This window comes from Anas platyrhynchos, chromosome Z (assembly GCF_047663525.1).
Source record: "Anas platyrhynchos isolate ZD024472 breed Pekin duck chromosome Z, IASCAAS_PekinDuck_T2T, whole genome shotgun sequence".
NCBI classification, from domain to species: Eukaryota; Metazoa; Chordata; class Aves; order Anseriformes; family Anatidae; genus Anas; species Anas platyrhynchos.
The window spans coordinates 52,684,679-52,703,205 of record NC_092621.1 but is presented as its reverse complement, the minus strand read 5'-3'; the positions used below and the strand labels follow the sequence as shown (position 1 = coordinate 52,703,205).

At 38.9% G+C, this 18,527-nt stretch overlaps 1 protein-coding gene across 1 annotated transcript; it reads left to right on the top strand.

The window, feature by feature from the left end:
• Positions 1-13: 13 nt before the first annotated feature.
• On the top strand, positions 14-16,823 carry FKTN (fukutin). Its single transcript, XM_038170214.2, has 9 exons — positions 14-259; positions 755-814; positions 3,009-3,212; positions 5,282-5,559; positions 6,827-6,959; positions 8,475-8,604; positions 9,610-9,743; positions 11,010-11,137; positions 14,329-16,823. Exons 1-9 carry the CDS (start codon positions 20-22, stop codon positions 14,540-14,542), a joined length of 1,521 nt encoding a protein of 506 aa, XP_038026142.2. The 5' UTR covers positions 14-19; the 3' UTR covers positions 14,543-16,823.
• The last annotated feature ends 1,704 nt before the right edge of the window (positions 16,824-18,527 follow it).

The following is an 18,527-nucleotide window of genomic DNA, read 5'->3' as shown; positions in this document are numbered from 1 at the left end:
GCTCGCCTCAGCCCCGCGCATGCGCCCTGCGCCTCCCGCCTCCCGCAGGGCGGCCGCGCGGCCCGGTTGGGTCCCCCCGGTAGCGGCCCGGGGCCATGCGAGTGGCGGCGCGGCCCCGGCCCCGGCCCTGGCCCCGGTCCCGGCCCCGGTCCCGATGCAGAAGATCAACAAGAACGCGGTGCTGGCGCTGCTGAGCCTCAGCAGCCTGCTGTTCCTCCTCTTCCAGCTCGCCTACTACAGGTCCTACCTGGCGCACAAGGTAACGCCCTGCCTGTGGGCGAGCGCAGCGTGCCGGCAACCCCACGCCCTCCCGTCGTTTTTACAGAAAAAAACGGACTTCTAATCTATTTATTTATTTTTGGGGGGGTGGGGGCATGCTTAATAAATTGGGGCAGCCCTGGTGCTGCGTGGCGAGCAGCCTCTGCCTTCTGCCCGAGTTGCGGTTGCGCCCAGTGCCTCCTGCTTTCTGCAGGCAGAAAGAATTAGGAACCAGAGGCTCGGTCACGCAGTCCCTGCATGTCTGTCAATCCCCAAGGCTTATGGTGTCCTTCTAAATATACCGAGCCCGAGCACTAGGCTATGAGTTCATGCTCAGCACTGTGGTTAGGTGATCGGGTTCGGTACAGTAGCTAGGTTAGCCACAACCATAAAGTGCTAACTGGATAAATGCCCTTGAAAGTCCTGCTAAGAAATCATAAGAAGCAGTTCAGCTGAAACTTACTGTTTTTCCCCCGTTCTTATTTGTTTTTGCTAGAACGGAGCAGCTTTTTCAAAAGCCAGAGGAAGCCAGTCAGGCCAGGACAGCACTAGATGGGTACGTACATCATCGGCTCACCTGGTTCTTCTGCAAGGCTCAGAGAAATCGTACAAAACTGCAAACTCAGTGCCCAGTTCTCTTGGCCCTTCACTGGAGCTATTTAGCGTTAAGGACTAAACCATACTCCCTTCACTGAGTGAAAGTTGTGAAGTGTTTCGAAACTGAAGTTCAAGGTGAACACTGAGGCAGTTGAGCTGGTATTACAGCTCTCACTGTACAGTCCTTCGAAGTGTCGTTTACATTTTTAAGAACCAAATGTTGTTCTTTCTGATATTGAAGTTTTGATCCAGGCTTTTGTATTCTTTCAGACTGAGTATTGAAAAGATTGGCTTTTGGACTTCCACCTTGCTTGATTGTATCATGGCAAAAGAACAAGCTGCAGGTCTCATGTCATAGAAAACTTATTTGCTTGCTGCACTTGCTTAACCTGCTGCTAAGTGTTTCAGGTTACCTGGTTATCCTGGGTTGTAAAGCTCTTTGCAAGCAGGAAAACCCCACATTTCAGCATTCACTAGTTGCCTTATTCCAGCATTCAGCAACAGTGTTACAAGTGCCATTACGTACTTGAAACAGAATATTTTTGTTATCTCTTACATAAGGCTTACAGGAGTCAGTGCAACCAAAACTTCATCTTGGCCATGTGAAATCAAAAGTTGTGTTGTGGTTTTGTACTGAGTTTGGAACCACTTTTACAGAAGTCTTCTGTTAACAGATCTCCCCCTGCGCAAATAGCCCAGGTGGTTGGGGAGTACAGAGTGCTGGGAGCTGGGTGCCCTTTGCTTTGGATGCAGTATGATAATGTTGCTAGTTAGCAAAACAGCCATTTAAATGCCTTGTTTCTGCTGAGCTGGAGGAAAGGAGCTCTAGTTAAGAGCTGTACTTGGGAATGCTCCAAACCAGCTGCTCTGTGGACTGCTTGCTGGTGCCAGGAATGTCTCACTGTTCTTGGAGGTGGCTTCCTTTTTGGAGCTACCTACGTGGTGTTAGGTGACATAGCCACAGTGAGCTTCCAGTCTGCCACTCTTTGGGCAGAGCTCTCATTACCTTTAACATGTTATTACAGGATTATTAGTAAGAAAGCAGAATGGTCCATGTGTTTTCTTTAGAGTGTCTTCCTTTGGAGTCGAAAGTACTCTATGTGAATGAGTTCTGCTTGATGTCATGACCATCCCCTTCTACTGATTATTTAAATTACAGTTAGAAGCACCTGTTCCCCTGGAGAACTGACAAGAAAAAAGTAGATCTGCACTGATTTGCTTCTTGTTTATCTGCTTGTTCTAACTACAGAAATAACGCTAGCACATCACTTACCTTTCAGGTCCATGTAGCTGAAATCACTGAGAGGGTGGCCTTGCATCTGCTTGTCTAGATTCTGTTCGTTGATCAACATTCTGTCTTCACTCATATTTTTGCACCTCTCTGAAGCCAAAGCCCTGCACAAGAATGGGGAGTTGGCATGCAGAATCTGCTTGAACAGGAGTTTGACTAGGAGAAGGTTAGAGCTTGAGTTAGAAGACCAGGGTCAACTTGCTGGGCTAGTAGCTTGGACAGCCAGACACTGCTTTCCCTTATCATGCCTCATCTAGAAACCTGGTGACATAAAGCCTGACAGTGGTGTTCTAACCATTTTTTTTTCCTGATCAGAACTCTACTTTCAGTCATTAAATTTAACTGTTGCTGTTAAATAACTCAGCTACATTTTCAATCATAGGGCAGCTGTGATTGCTGTAAATCTTCCATATGCTATGGATATTAAAATGTAATTGATCAAAATTCTCCTCTGAGTCAAGTTCCTCTCACCAGGCACAAGACCCTGGTGGTACAGCCTTTACCTCCTTTTGCAGCGTTGCCATGGTTGAGTGCCCTGCATAGCTAAAGACTGGATAAATCTTCAGTGCTCACTTCCTAACTTCTCACTGAGTCACACTTTGTACACAAGTTCTAATTGAATCTGAAAGATCTTTCCTATTGTCTTAGAGACATGGAAAGCCTGAAGCAGACTGTTACCTTCCAAAAGAGGAAATTTCCATTTCCACATTTTTTTTATAGAAATAAAGTACACACTCAAAAATGTATTGGGAGATATGGTAGATGAGATTTCTATCTGAAAATTGGTCAAGAGTTTTAATGTATTAACTTCTGTACACTAAAACGTGATATTTCTAACTTCTAGTTTTCTCCTCTGTTATAGCATGTGGTTAGGAAGTTCCTATCCTTAATATCCAGTCACAATATTCCAGTGTATTTGATTGATCCTTTAATTCTGGGACTTGTTGATAAAGACATTGAACAGATCAGAAGTTCTTCTGATGGCCCTAGTCCAGAATGCAAGTACTTCTGTGTTCCAAGAGACTTCACTACGTTTGCACTACTGGACAAAACGTGGAAGCATGAAGTAAGTGTGTTTTCTTCTTCAGTTCATATTGCATATTCTAATGCCTTTAACTATTGTAGGATTTTGTGACATAATGTTTACATGTTTGTATTAAGGACTCTGAATTCATTGTGTGGAAATCCTATAAGGCTATTGGTAAAATAAACTGTTTTTTGAAGTAAAAGGTATTCAGGCATTAGCCTATGTGGCTTTAGAAACACATGAGTTGTTGAGAGTAGCAACCCTGCCTCTTTGTCAGAGAAGTGGTTTGAAGATGGATACATTAAGAGTCCTTTCAAACAACTGAAAGTTTTTTAGAAACTGTCTGCAATATTCATAAGCACTTTTAATAACATGCCACCCCCAAAAAGGAAAAAGAGTTTGTTCTTGTATGTTCTTGTAAAATGGAATATTTAAAGCTGTGATGTGGGTACAGACGTAATCAGTCTCGAATTTGAGGATCTGTCAAGAAGAAAATTCAGGTATTGATGTGACAAGGCTGGGAAGATTATTATAATGTGCTGGCTTACATTTCTTTTAGTACATCCCAGTACTTGCACCATTTTATTTTGTCACTTAGTGTAGTGGCACCTCTGTTTTTTAGTAGTTTGAGATTTTTAAATGGATGTATTAAAAATAGAGGCATAGTAAGTGATGAAGGACAAAATGGAATCCAAGACTTTTTCATCAGCCAAGTGTCATCTGGAAATACATATTAGATTAATTTATACAGACTAGAGATGCCAATAATAAACAGCTTTTTTCTTTTCCCTTCCTCATTTGCATCCCTGTTCCCATCCCCATCAAGAAACATTAAAGTGGTCAACAGCTATTTCACTGAAGCAGTCCTACCCAGGTGAAGAGTGGTGGCACCCTGCATTTGATCAGGCCGTTATTTTACCCACAGCAGTTAAGGAATTAAAGGGACTGAGAACAAAGTTGTGTTGCAGAACGCTAATACAACTTCACTTCTACATTCCTATGTTGCATGTTGTTTGTGTCTATAGCATTCAGAGAGATGTGTGTTTTATATACATATATAAAACACTTCAAGGCAGGTAATTGAAAGGGTCTTTAAATGCTGATAGATTCTTATCAGCCAGAATTTCATCCCTTTTTTTCTGTGAAAATAGGAAAGCCTATTACCTGGTGTAGCGTTAGTTGTTTGGTGAGATTTAGACAAATATTTGTATGCATTGTAAAATAAGATCTTCTAGTAATCATTTTTGGATTAGTGGTATGATTATTCAAGGCCTTGGGAACACCAAGTTCAGAACAAGCCTACCTTTAGAGAACAATCTGAAAGTGCAGAGAAGTCTGCTCTCGGAAGGAGCAAACTTAGACCAAGCATGAAACTTGAGTTTGGATTCAAAGATGTAAAATGTGAGCTACAAAGAACAGGTATTGTGGCAGAGAGTGTTTTATTCTGCAAGGGAATTTATTCCTCTTTTTTAGAGGAATTTGCTGTGTAGCCAGGTCAAAACAGGCAGAAAGCAAAATGAAAGAAGTTCTGACTAAGGTTGAATGTAGCAGATATTTTTTTTTAGAACAGAATATTCCAGAACATAAAGACTGCAGTCCTCATGGCTTTGAGATCTTCAGCAAAGGCACGGAGTAGCCTTTACTTACTCTGGTATTAAGTGTGAAGATCTGAGTCATTGGTTTACCATTCATATATTAAGAATTCTGAAATTTGTTAATAGCAGTCTTCATGTGAATGGTTTTCTTAGAATATTGAAAATAGCTTTTAATTATGGTAAAGATTTTGGATTATCCTTCATATTATACAGGTAAGAGTTTCTGCAAAGCATTATTTTGTTGATGCTACAAAAAGCACAACATAGAAAAGGTTTGCAGCAATTAGATTGTTTTATCGATCATTTGATCAACAAAATTTAAGAAAAGGAAATACAGTGTTTGGAATTAGTTATGGTTCTTAATCTTTAAGGTTTTGTAAGTAATTGGTGCTTAAATCTGATTAGAAAATAAAAATTGGGAATGTCAGCTAATAATAAGCGTTTAGCATTCAATTTTGGTTTATTTTCCCTTTAGCTTCTCTCTTTCTGTTTGTCTTTCTCTCTTATTTTTAGGTGGGACTTTTTAGAACTGCTGAGAAAATGGGGTTCCAATGGCTAAAAGTCCTAAACAAGGACCCCCGCTTGGATGGTATGGATGACCTGTCTGGAACTGAAATTCCTTTGCACTACATTTTTAAGCTGGCGTCTCATGCCATTCACCTGGTGGTCTTCTATGAGAGGAGCGGTAATTACCTCTGGCATGGCCCCCTGAGGCTCAAGCAGCATATGGACAGAAAGTTTGTGCCTTTCCGGAAACTCCACTTCGGTCGCTACCCTGGAGCATATGAAAAGTGAGTTCACAACAGAGGAGGAAAAAAGCACTTCCAAAATAATTTGTTTATCCTGTATATATAAGTTACTCTCTTCTCTAAAGTTAGGTTATGAAATCTATCATTATGAATAATTCAGCTCTCAAACTGCAGGTAGATTAAATTTATGAAGGAAAATGTGATTCAGGCTACTCAAACAAGAGATTTCCATCATTTATAAAATGAAAAATGAGAGGTAAAGTTCAAGTGGCAAGAGATGTAGTAATGGATCGTACATACTTGGTGTTCTTACTAGAAACATACATGTCCTAAAGTAGAATACAGATACTGAGCATCAGTTGAAAAGCAGAGGCAACACAAATCTGCTTAGTAGTAGTCTAAGGAACATGAGTAAAGAGAAGTGATTTGTACCACAAAGGCAAGTACCAACTACTGCACCTAACCCATGCTCATGAAGCTCCAAGTTGACTCCTGCCTTGCATAAATGTTTGAATTGGTGGTATTATTTATCCCGTCTTACGCTTGAACTTTGCCTCTCATCGGTAAAAATTATTGTAAGTGTATGCCTTTTCCTACAGCACTTTCAGTAGTGATATTCCAGGAAATACCGATCATAGCAAATCTTCACTGTTTTCAAAGCCAAGCACGTACCATTATGTTTTGAGAACAGTGTTCCTATATGGTATGTGTATATGTCACAATTGAACAGCCAGACATTTCACAGGTCAAAGTAAGTTATTTAAGTTTTCTTCTTTAATGTTGAGAATGCTCTTCCTTCCTTTTAAAATATGGAATCTATACCAACTATGTTCCTAAACATTTAAAAATGACTGTGTAAGCTGTTAACTATGACATTTCATTCATTGTGAAGGCTGAACAGTTCTTAAATTTTCAAGGCAATTAGACTCCGAGTAGAGGTTGAAGTTTGATTCTTAAAGTGTATCTCATATTTAGACAAACAAATAAACAGCCTGAATTTTCAAATGTACTGAGCAACAAACTAAACAGATTTAGTACAAGTCATGAGTCAATAATGGAACCACTGATCTGAAAATCTAAGTATGGACTTACTGGGATAGAATTTCTTTTTAGACAAAATTTGGAAGGGTTTGAGGGAAATACTAAAACTTTTGTTGCTCTGTGATCATAATCAGTTTTGAGTATATTTGGACAAAGGAGTCACTGGCAGTAATATGTAATAAGTTTTTAACCAGAGCTAGAGGACAAAATGACTTCTAGTTTGTAAAAGAGTTGGGTGGGGTAACTTTTCATCTTTCTTTCCATGCAGGCCTGAACTCTTGCTTGTTTCCATTGACGACTTAAAAATTCAAATTCCAAAAAATCCGTCCAGTTTTCTAGAGGAGATGACACACTCTAGATTTCTTGAATGTAGGTACAGAGAAGCTCGGGCTTTCTTTCAGGTTAGTGGTAATCAGGTGGTGTCCCTGAGATGTAATGTACATTTTCACTGGTTTGCCAAAGACTACATAAACAGTCCCATTTAAGTAAGACACAATTAATCATTCACTTAAATAAAGCTAAGTGCAGACTCTGAGACTCAACAGAATTTAGTAAAAGTTTTTAGTAAATTTAGTAAAAAAAATTTAGTAAAAAATTTTTTATTTAAAAATAAAACTTTAACTGAAAAATCATAGTCTTTCTTTTTGATTTGTTGAGTACATTTTTTTCCCATTTTCCAAAACTATGAAAGGATGAGGTAACCAACATGTCTGAAATTCTCTCACATTCTTATTGTTAAACAGATTTCATGAGATCTTGTGTATCTTTGTAGACAAAAATTTTACTTAAGGCATTTCTCAGAGTTCTGAATAATATTTACTTTCATATTCATATGAACCATACACTTCAGTTTTTCTCGTTGCTTTTTTGACCATGTAAGCCAATGTTTTCATCATTGTTTAGAGCATTATCTTTAGAACACTGACACCTCGTTTAGGAGACAATTAAAAACTTCCTGCTGGAGTAGGGGTAGTGTGTCATCCTGGCTTGACAAGGACTGAGATACAGTTCCAGAAGTACCACAGTTAAGGCAGTGGAGTCAGAGTCAGGTCACTCAATTTGAGTAATCTCCAATTTTGCAGAAAGGGAAAAAAGAGGACGCTGGAAGTTCCATTCCTGAGACATTTAAGATCTCAGAGAAGGGACTTCTCCTTTGGTCTCTGTGCATGACATCTGTCCTTGTTCGGTTTAGTAGGCTGTAGCTCCCCATACGTATGTATAGCAGGAAGGTTTACAGAAGGATAACCATGTGTTGTCACTTCCCTTGTAAAAAGGACAGAAACTGAACATGCCCCTCTTCCACTCTGAAGCCCTGGGGCAGTAGTTGCTCCAGGTATAGAAAATGCAGTTCATGACAGTGATCAGTCCATTGTTCGTACGTCTGATTTGTGAACGTTCATCCCAACTGCCATGCTGTTCTTGGCTTTGCATTACAGAAGATGCTACCACAGTTGCAGTTGGAAGATAGACATTACTTTCTTTCTCTTTGTGTTTAGTGTTTCGTGTCAGAAGTTGTCAATATGCAGCAGTAACACTTGGTGGCGCCAAATAAACTTGTAACATGCCCCAAGTAAATCTAATTCTGTCCTTGCTTTCCCCCAAACGGTGGGTATTGACTTCGGTGTGAACAGAGCTAAGATTCATGCATATTGTTGCCAACACTGTCTAATATATATAGTCATTTTCTATTTTACCCTGACCTTACATTCTGCTAGGTTGGAAAAAATGAATATTGACATTTCAGAGTTGAAATTTAACTTGTCATTCTAGTGCATGTTCTCAAACTGGACTCTGTGTGTGAGAACAGATAATGCCCAGATATTGCTTAAATAAATTTTTAAAGGTCATTTTTTCTTAGGACACCAGAAAATGAAGGGACAAGTTTGATCTCACAGTAGCTTACCTTTGCCTTCTAGCTGTATCCTGATGATGCCTCTGTTGATGCCGTGGAATTTAGAAAAAGAGCAAAATCCTTGCTCCATCTGGCTGCCCTGACACTGAATAACCTGGGAGTAAAGTTCTGGTTGAGCAGTGGAACTTGCCTAGGTAAAACTGTTCTAATTCATCTGAAATTTGAAACACTGTATCCTCTGTTGCTTTTGCAACTTTCTTCATGGTTGTCAACTGAGGTTAGCAGCTAAATGTGCTGGGCTGGAGGGTGTTATCTGTGAAGTGTGAGGCAGGTGTTCCACATTAGCTTTATTAAAATAAGGCCTTTTTGCTCCTGATTTTTTTTTAAAGGCCTGGGCCTCGGAGATGCTGGGCATATTTCAAGTGAAGTGTTAAGTGTTGTTAGTAGTTAAATGTATGGTGTTGATCACTGCTTGGAAAGTAATCAGCAGTTCCCTAAGTCACGTGGCTTACAATTTATTGTCTTCCTGGATGGAAAATACAATGATGGGCACATTCTTCTGATGTCCTTGTAGACTCATCTGATTTTCTTCCCATGAAGTTTAGCATTTGTCACTGACTTTTTACGTATAGTTGATCCTTTCATTATTGAAATAGGTTGTGAAAACTCACATGTGCACAATTAGCTTATATTTATTTTATTCCTAGGGAATATCATTTTCTACATTTTAAAAAGTGGCACAGACAAAAGAATGTTCCACTTATTGTCTTATTGTCCTGCAGTAATGTTTTGGAGATGAGTAATATCTCAGACGCTAATTAAAATAATAATTTAAAAACACAGCTGTAGCCCTGTAACTGTTCATTTCTGATTAGATTTGGACACAGATAAAGTGTATGTTTTCCCTTTAAGACATCTTAATTAGAAAACCAGAGATATTTTCTCTTTTAAACAGTTAATACTTTCTCTCTCATTCCTGGCTTTCTGGAGGAAGAAGCTGGCCCTAAGTGCTTTAGTGTAAATTTTCTCCAGCATGATTCCTTTGGTGCAAGAGAAAAGAAAAAGTCTTGTTTATGGTCTCATTCAAGGATTTCAGGCTGATGACCTTTAGACTGGTCATTTTTATATTGATTTTTTTTGATATATTTCTTACATTTCTGAACTAACTAATTCATTTTTTCCTTTTTTCCTCTCCTCAGGCTGGTATAGACAGTGCAATGTCATTCCTTACAGCAAAGATGTGGATCTGGGGATCTTTATAAGGGACTACAAAGCAGATATCATTCCAGCCTTTCAGAAGGCAGGATTACCACTGAAGCACAAATTTGGCAAGGTACGTAGATAATGAATAGTTTGCTTCATCTGTCTTTCTGTAGGTTTGAGTACCACAGTTCATTTAGATAGAAGTGGGTATCTGAAGTCTTCTCATGCAGACTTTTACTCAGAAATATTTTACCAAAGCGTATAATCTCATTGATTTCTGTGTGTTCTCTTGAACAGTGTGTGAGAAAAGACCTTTCGTATTAGCTTCAGACTTGTTTGGAGAGCCTGAGTTTCACTTCAGAAGCAATTTTTATCAAGTTTTAGAGGAGTCTAATCTGCGTCAGTGCTTCTAGAGGAACTTAAGAATCAAGGTTGGACCTGGTGCTTAGGGACATGTTTTAGAGGGTGACAATGGTGGTGGGGTGACAGTTGGACCAGATGATCCTGAAGGTCTTTTCCAACCTTAATAATTCTATGATTCTAAGGTAGAATTTAATCTTTGATGCTGGGCAGGCCCGATCAACCCCAATCAGGGGCAGATTGGTGATAGCTCTGAGATGTGCATCCTTCTATGCAGAGATAGCAGAAGGCAAAAGATGGCTTGACACTGGGCTTGTCCATTACTAATTTATTTTTTCCAAAGTATAAGCTGCAGAGAGGAATCAGAATGAAGATAGAATGGAGAAACAGAAGTACAGGAATTCATATCACAGGTTCAGCCACAGTTGATGTTACCATTACTGGTGCTAGTGAGTGTTTTATCATAGAAGAAGGTATTATGATAGGTGTTAAATAAAGACACTTACTAGTCATGTGTTTATTCACTAATATTATTCCTCTCTTTTATGTGAGAGTCTTTTAACAAATTGCGCTCTCAGATATTAGCAGTTCCTGCTTGAATTGTGGTAGGCTGTTGTTCGAGCTGTGTGAGGAAAAGTGGGAATCTAAAGAAAGCCGTTTTCTGTTCACAGTGCAAAGCAAATACATCTGTAAATGTTGATCTGTTGTTGTCTTCAGAATGACTGTTGTGTTGTTGTTCAGAATGACTTAGAGTTGATCCCAGCATTAATGACTCTGTGCTGGAGTTGTGGCAGAAGCCAAGGAGATGGTGCTGGAGCTTTGGGGCTAGAGGGAGGAAAGAGAAGGCAATCCCTCTGACGTGCAGAAAACTTGTAGTTTTCTCAAGGCACCAAAAATAAAGAAATTGTTGAGTTAGTGTATTTTCTACAGTTAGGATGGTAGTCACTGCATTGTTAATGAAGACAAATTTGTTCTCTTAAACATATGTAGCTTTGTGTTTTTATGAGCATATATATTGTGTGTTTTTGTCTTCTAGGTGGAGGACAGTTTGGAACTCTCTTTCCAGGGAGAAGATGATGTGAAGCTTGATATTTTTTTCTTCTATGAAGAGGATGACCACATATGGAACGGAGGAACTCAGGCAAAATCGGGCAAGAAATTTAAGTATGAACTGGATTTGTACCTCTAATAGGAAAGAAATTGAACAAGTTAGGGCTTAGTGTTAGCATTTTGTATTGTGTGCTGTTGTCTGGCAAAGTCTGTGCTCTTTGTCACAGTTATCAGAGGAGAATCAGTGGAGATTTTGCACTTTGAGACTAGAAAAGTGGAAAGATAACAATACTATGCCTTACTAGAGAGGTGCTCGGCTTGTCAAATGTCAGCTCTCTTGTGAAATCTAAAGCAGCGCTGTCATGTTGTGTATCAGGCAGATGCTATCTGGAGTGTGACAAGCTCTAAGTTAAAGCAAGAGCTAAAATGAGAAAGAAGTCTCTAAAACTGCTTGTTGTACAAACTTATTTTGTAGTGAAAAACAAATCCTTAGGCATCTGCCTTGGTGAACGTTATGCCAGAAAGTCTCAACTGTCCTAGCAAAGTAAACCCCGTCGTTTTGGATGTTGTGGTTGGTAATGATCTGGAATACTTCGTTGACTGTAGTGTTGTGACAGCAGTGCAGACAACTACGGCAGACCTTGTTCATATTTTGTAAATGCAATTTTAAACAGGATCCTGCATTTCTTGTTTCAATCTTTTAGGTATTAAATCAGCAAATGCGTAGAACATCATTTTAGTCTGCTTAGCAAGCTGAATATAGGGTTTGATAATTAGTGTTGTTTTTTTTTTTCCATCACCCACCTTAACCCAGAGACTCTTGCAGACTAGTTGAAAGCCTTGTTGACGTATATGGGATATCATTATCTTCCATATTTTGCCTGAACTGCATTTGCTTTCAGTTAGCTAACAAGAACAAAGTGAACGCTGTCACCCAGACAGTGATAGTGTGTGACTCCTTGCCTTAGTTACCTTTGTTCTGAAATAATAAACAAAGATTGGGGAAGATTTTTGATGACCTGAGTCAAAAGGTGCACTTATAAATAGACTAGTGGAAGAGTTACTGGAATATTCCCACATAGGAGATGTGGTACGTCTGTGTTGCAGAGTGGTTTTCCTAGAATACAGCAACAGTTTCATGGTTCTCCAGAGCAGGTTTAATATTTGTTTTTCCGGTCAAGATTATGGAGGATTTTCTGTAATATATTTTTGAGGAGTCAAGCTGACCAGTAAGTTCCTTTTCTTTTCTCTGTGCTTGTGGTATGTCTAAATTGAAATACTTGTTTCCATGCCAGCAGGGCTGAAATTCAAAACTGTGTTTTAGTGTCAGACTTTGGGACCCTCAGTTTTGCTCAGTCTTCAAGCCCTTTCAAAATTCTAAGGGAAGTTAAAGTGAGGATATCAGGCAAAAGAGAAGTGATTGTTTGGTAGTGTTGAATCCTAAATCCACTTCAGTAGCTCTGAAAAAATCTCACCTGCTCATACCATATAAAATAGTGTCAGAAGAGAAATTGGTTGCTACTAGATCATCACAGATAAAGGATGGAGGCTGCTTTCCATGATATTTATGTTGTTAATAAATGAAGAGTAAAATAAATATTTTTCTTTAAAGCTAAATATTTATACAGGCATTTTCTATACATCTTGTTAAATAAAAGTATGAAAAATTGAAGCATTTCTCATTTAGTCATGAAAATATTTTTCATGAGTCATTTTGTTCCGTTTCCTTCGCAAGCTGCTTTCAAAACCATATGAATCTCTGTGCGGTTTGCATCTTCATGTGTACAAATACTTCCACAACAATGCAGACATTAGCAAACTCATACATACTCTGTAATTTTGTCTAGAAGTAACAACAGTTGAAATTTCTTTTTAGTTTCCAAATTTGTGCTGGACAATTTTATTCTTCAGCAGAGAATACGTATTTACAAAAACTGATCCTGTGAATCAGATTTGTATTGTATGCTTTAATCCTTTAAGTAAATTAATTTGTAGTTTCTTAACATCAAGGCCTTTGTGTAATGATAAAATCTTTTCAGTGCTTTTATGTCCAAAGATTGATGAGACTGAAAATATAAGAAAAAGGTGAGCAGTGTGTGTACATAAGAGTATGTAGCCCTATCTGAGCCACTTGGAATGGGTGGACAGTGAGCAAGGATTCCAGTGGTGGGAAGCATCTCTGAAAGTTAGATTTTTCATCAATGAATGTAAACATCTGATTTTACTTAAGTAATCATTTCGGTGAAGTTTCAAACTGACTTAACTTTCCAGATTAGATAGTTTATTTAAATTATCTGTTCATTCTCCTTAAAATTGGTTATTCAGAGTTCGCTCCTTGGAGGATATATTATTTCAGTGGTTTGCTGATAGCTTTTGCTTATGCACACCCAGTGCAATTCTGTTTAAGTGAATGATTTCCTGGGTTAACAAGAGCTACTTGGTGAGTGTAGACCCACTAATAATGTTAATTTACGTTATTTTCCTTTTGGTAGATGGCTTTTTTTTTTCTTGTTGCTTTACTTTAGAGCTAATCAGCAATCTCTGGATATGAATCCCAAAGAGCTTGATTGCTATTTTTTTTAACCTCCATTTAAAACATAAAAGCAAGGTTTTATTTTCTGAAATTGTTTGTTCAGCTCTTAGAAATAAAGTTGTGTTTATACTTAGAGGAACTTGCTGGATTTTTAATTCATGCAAATGCACAAATCTTTTAACTTTCTTCTGTCTTCAGAAGTGCTAAGTGCTTGTGATTCCTTTTAGCCTGTGAGAAGGAGTTTTTAGATCACTTTTTTTCTGTTAGAGATTTAACTTCAGAATTGATCCTCTGCAGGAATAGTGTATAGGCTTTGGTTTAACGTGCAGACAGTGACACTGGGCTCCGTTAGGATATCATTCTGATCAGACTGAAGTTTACCTGTGAATTTCCACCAGTGTCAGTATACTTCTAGGAAGGGCTCCCATTTTCTACAGAAACGAACAGGTACAAATAGAATACTATTTGACAGAATGCTAGTGACAGGGACCAAGTAATTTCTTGTTGGCAGAATAGCATGGAAATAAACAGCAACAGAATTGGAAATGCTCTTCTCCTTAAATATATGACACTTACTAACCAGCTATTGTTGGTAACACTGCTGTCCAGTAAGTAAATTATGCTTTACAGATAGGAAGCTCTGAAATAAGAAACAAAACCAAAAATTATAAATGTAGCTTGACTTCTCACTGTAGTTGCTTGCTTTCTCTGTGGACTTACTGAGATGTGTCTTTCAGTCTTCTACTAGTGACCATCTTCTTTTGTGGTGCAGGTATCTCTTTCCAAAGTTTACTCTGTGCTGGACTGAATTCGTAGAACTCAAGGTACACGTTCCCTGTGAAACCCTTCAGTATGTTGAAGCCAACTACGGGCCAGACTGGAAGGTTCCCGTCAAGATGTGGGACTGGAAGAGCTCACCGTCCAACGTGCAGTACAACGGTGTCTGGCCTGTCGATGAGTGGGACGATGTCATTCAGATCTACTAATCAATCACCTCCCTGGTATCCTTGAAACTGCCACTTTGTAATTTCCTGTCTCCCAAGAGCATCAAGATCCGTTCCTTTTATAACTTCTCATCAGTTCCCCAAGGAGACGTTTTCCATTTTTTGCTTAACAGATTTTTTCACATTCATCATGCATTCTGATAGTTAAAGGTTAACGGCAGAATGTGGGAACTGAAGAGAAGGGAAGCTGAAAGTAAAGATGTACAAAATGGTGTAAACACATGGGCAGTTGACCATTTAAGTAAAAACTGTAGCCAAGTGGCTTAGACTTTCCTAGGGATCATCAAAACTATTCATTTCTCAAGCTCAAGAGAAGAAGAGGATGGAAGAATCCTGGAGAAGTTCTTTTTTTGTTGTTGTTGGTTTTTTTTGTTTGATTGTTTTGTTTTGTTTTTTTCTGAGATGCTCCTGTGAATTCACAACTTTTAAACACCCTATTTATGAGTACCTTGAATGCGTTTTATCTGAGTCATGTATCCCTCTGATGTGTAATAGGTTGCTCTTGGAGTGGAATATTTCAGTTCAGAACCTGTGTGACCCACCTGCTTCACATTTGTGGGATAATGGTCTAATATTAAATGAGTGGGTGGAGGAATTGAAAGCCCTGTCTGCATCAGAGCTTATTCAGTAAGAGTTTAACTAACCACTGCATGCAGTAACAAGAAATGTAACAACAGGGAATGTTACCTGCTTTTGTTCTCTCTTTTTTGTGAACATGAGGGTGTATGCTGCAGGGAGGTGCTTGCCTTGAAAAAATGTATTACCTGGTTTTGATATCCCAATCAGTGTTCTCTGTACAGAAGCTGAGTGGATTTTAGAGGATTATAGCTATCCCTGCTTTCTTACAATTAGATGGAAATGAGGGTCTCGATGCTTTTCTGTTTAGCATGGGCTCGCAGAACTGAGATCCCTGTGAATCACAGCTCTTTTCTCTAAGTGTAAGCAGAAGTGTGTACAAACACCAACTGCTCCGTCAAATTTGCAATAGCATGATTGCAAGGGAAGTGTTAGCATAACATTAGGCTTTGGATGGGAAGGGAGTGGAAGCCTGACAACTCTCTCCTCTTGTTTCTGGTTGTCTTTTGGGTCAATGGAATAAGCTCTCTTACTCAGTGTTTTGGAGCAGAGTAATAGTTTTTATGTGAAATTATGTGTCCAAGTTTGTTCCAGCCCTGCTGTGCAGGGAAGGCGAGACCATTTAGTTACCAGTGAGTTATGACTGATGTGTGGTACAGACCGGGGAATACTTTGAACTAGTGTCAAGGTACTGAATATTTCTCCTGTTTTCTTGCAACTAATCTGCATCCATTCTTTCCTTGCTAACGTAGAAGGGCTGTCCACGAGTTGCAGCTGTGTCACATTCTTACTGGGGAGGTTGAGTGTGTGGTTTGCATTCTGCTGATGTGCAGTTTTCAGCCATGCGGCTGTTTTATGGCTGTATCATTCCAGGTGCACTCGGGGTCTTCCCTGCTGTCCCCATCCTGGAGTGTGCTGCATCCATTTCCCTGCCAGTCCTCTGTGTTCCAGAGTTCTCCTGCCACTGAGACACTGGAGTGAATTATTCAGCTTCTGGCAAAACCTGTCATGCTGGCTTGAAGTGGTGCTGTAACTTTTCCTAATTAAGAAGGAGATATGAAATCCTGCTGTTGCCACTAACTTGCAAACATAAACATCGCATCATGAGGGATAATTTCTCAGGTAGATTTTTTTTGTATTTCTTTCCTTAAAATGGAAAAGGCCAATGTCCTCTTGATTCTAGTGCTCGGAGCTCTGTTGTCATCAACTTCTTTGTTTAATAGTGTACAGTAAACCTGAAAGTTTTACAAATGTGATAGATCTTTAAAAAAAGAAAGGAAAGATGCTATCAGAAAATTACAGTCCTGTCAAATTTTTGACTTTGTATTTGTACATGGAAAGAATTTGTAATGGAAAAAATGCATGTTCCTGAGAGAGAGGATGTCTTAAATATTTGATTATAACTGTGTATAAGTTATTCAAGTTAAAATATTTTCTCTTCAGAAGATACAAAGGAATATTTAACACAGATTAAAGGAACGAGGGTCTAGTTTGCTACTCAGAATGTGGTCTCATGCTTTGTTTTGTCATCTTGGGCAGCGTTTAACACATTCATTGTAGTTTCTACAAAATAATGCAGAGGCAGAAGTTTTGAACTGTTTCTTACACTGCTTATTGGACATCAATCTTGAGCTTTTATTTTTTAATAAATTTGATGAGATGTCAGCTATGCTGAGTTCTAATATGATTTACCGTGTGCTAGTAATGGTGTTTTATCATGACATTTTTATGCCACTTGCATTGGAGTTTCTTCATTGTTGAAGCTGTTTTACAGAGGAGCACTTTATACCTTCATTATCATTCATCTAGTCTTGCAGCTCCTATTACAAAGCTGTTTTTCAAAACACTGATGTATTTAAAATATTCTGCTTTGAAGTTCCCTTTCCAGTGTCCCCTTCATCCAACAGATTTTCGCTTAGAAAAGAATGCAAAATTGCATAAAATTGAGTCTTCATGTTTAGCAGAACCTTGTGGCTTATTAGCAATACGTGTGGGCATTATTTTGTCTGTTGAAAACATTTTGGTTTATTTGCCTTGCTTGTTAGCAGAAAGAAATATGAACTTCCTCTGATGTCAGAAAGAGAAGCTGGAAAATCAGGAGGAAAACAAGTCAGCAGACCACAAGTAGAAAATTGAACTGAGAAGGATAGCACGCACCTGTTCTGCAGCATTTGTTGGTTCTCATTAAACCAGAACACATTTTTGGCCTCATACGATTCCAAGATGATATACCAGATTGCATCCATAACTGAGCACATGATGAAACAGAGAAATATGAAGTTATGTTGCTGTTCTCAGTCCAGTAATATGTTATGTGTGGCTCTGCTGATGATTCTCAGCAGCAGCAGAGCTAGTCTGTTAGTGCATTGGCTGGTGCTGGAGTCAGATTCACCAGTGCTGAGCATAAGTGTGGCATATGATGGTCAAGGTGACACACACTGCTTCCTCAAAGACTGTCAAACTGACCTACAGAGTCCCCAGGTTTGTGCATACCACTATTTGCGTTTTTATTGACTTCAAAATACAGGTAATCAAAATCCACAACAAAGACTTAAGCAGGTGTCCATCTGTAGAAGAAAGGATCCTGCAATTACACAGACACATTGTACTTTTGCCTGTCTCCTGACGTGCTTCATCTAGTGATTTGTCTGCAGGTTTCCTGCTTCTAGGACTGTGTCTCAGGAGTGGTGTAAATATTATTGAACTGGTTCTGTTGGAAGGTTCTGTTAGGCTGACACCATTCCCCAAAGAAACATGCAGATTTAGGCATTTGTTTCCTGTTAGCTTCTCCTGATTTGCCTAATCCTAAATACATTCTTAATTGTAGACCTGTTCTGCCTTCCAAAATTACCATCTTCAGTTTAAAAATGATGCAGACAGGAGGTCAACTTCTGTATTTTCTTAAATGCATGTATTTAAGGTCTAAATATGCAAAGCACCTCCATCTTCATGTAGCAATCAAAGCATGTTACATATGCTTACTTGTTAAAGATAGCAAAACCTGTTCAGGAAAGCTCTGGAGTAACTGCAAGGAAAGTTGGAAGAAACTGGGTTGCTTGAAGAAAAGAAACCGTAAGGATCTCTAGCACATTTTCAAAATTCACAAAAGGGGGTTACAAAAAAAAAGAGGGAATGTATGTGCTCTCTCCATAACTGCCAAGAAATAAATATAAATTTGAGGAACACAAATTGAGGTCGTTTGTATAGAATACTGGAGTATGTTACACATGGAAATGGGTGAAGCCTTTGGCTTTGGTGGTCTCTAAGAACAGACATGTCTGACAAGGTCGACAGTACTTAAGGATTAATTGTAGTTAATCCTCTCATCCAGTTGGAGTGAGCTTCTGTTTTCAATTATTCTGTTGCAGTTTTCAGTAATTTTCTGCTTTTA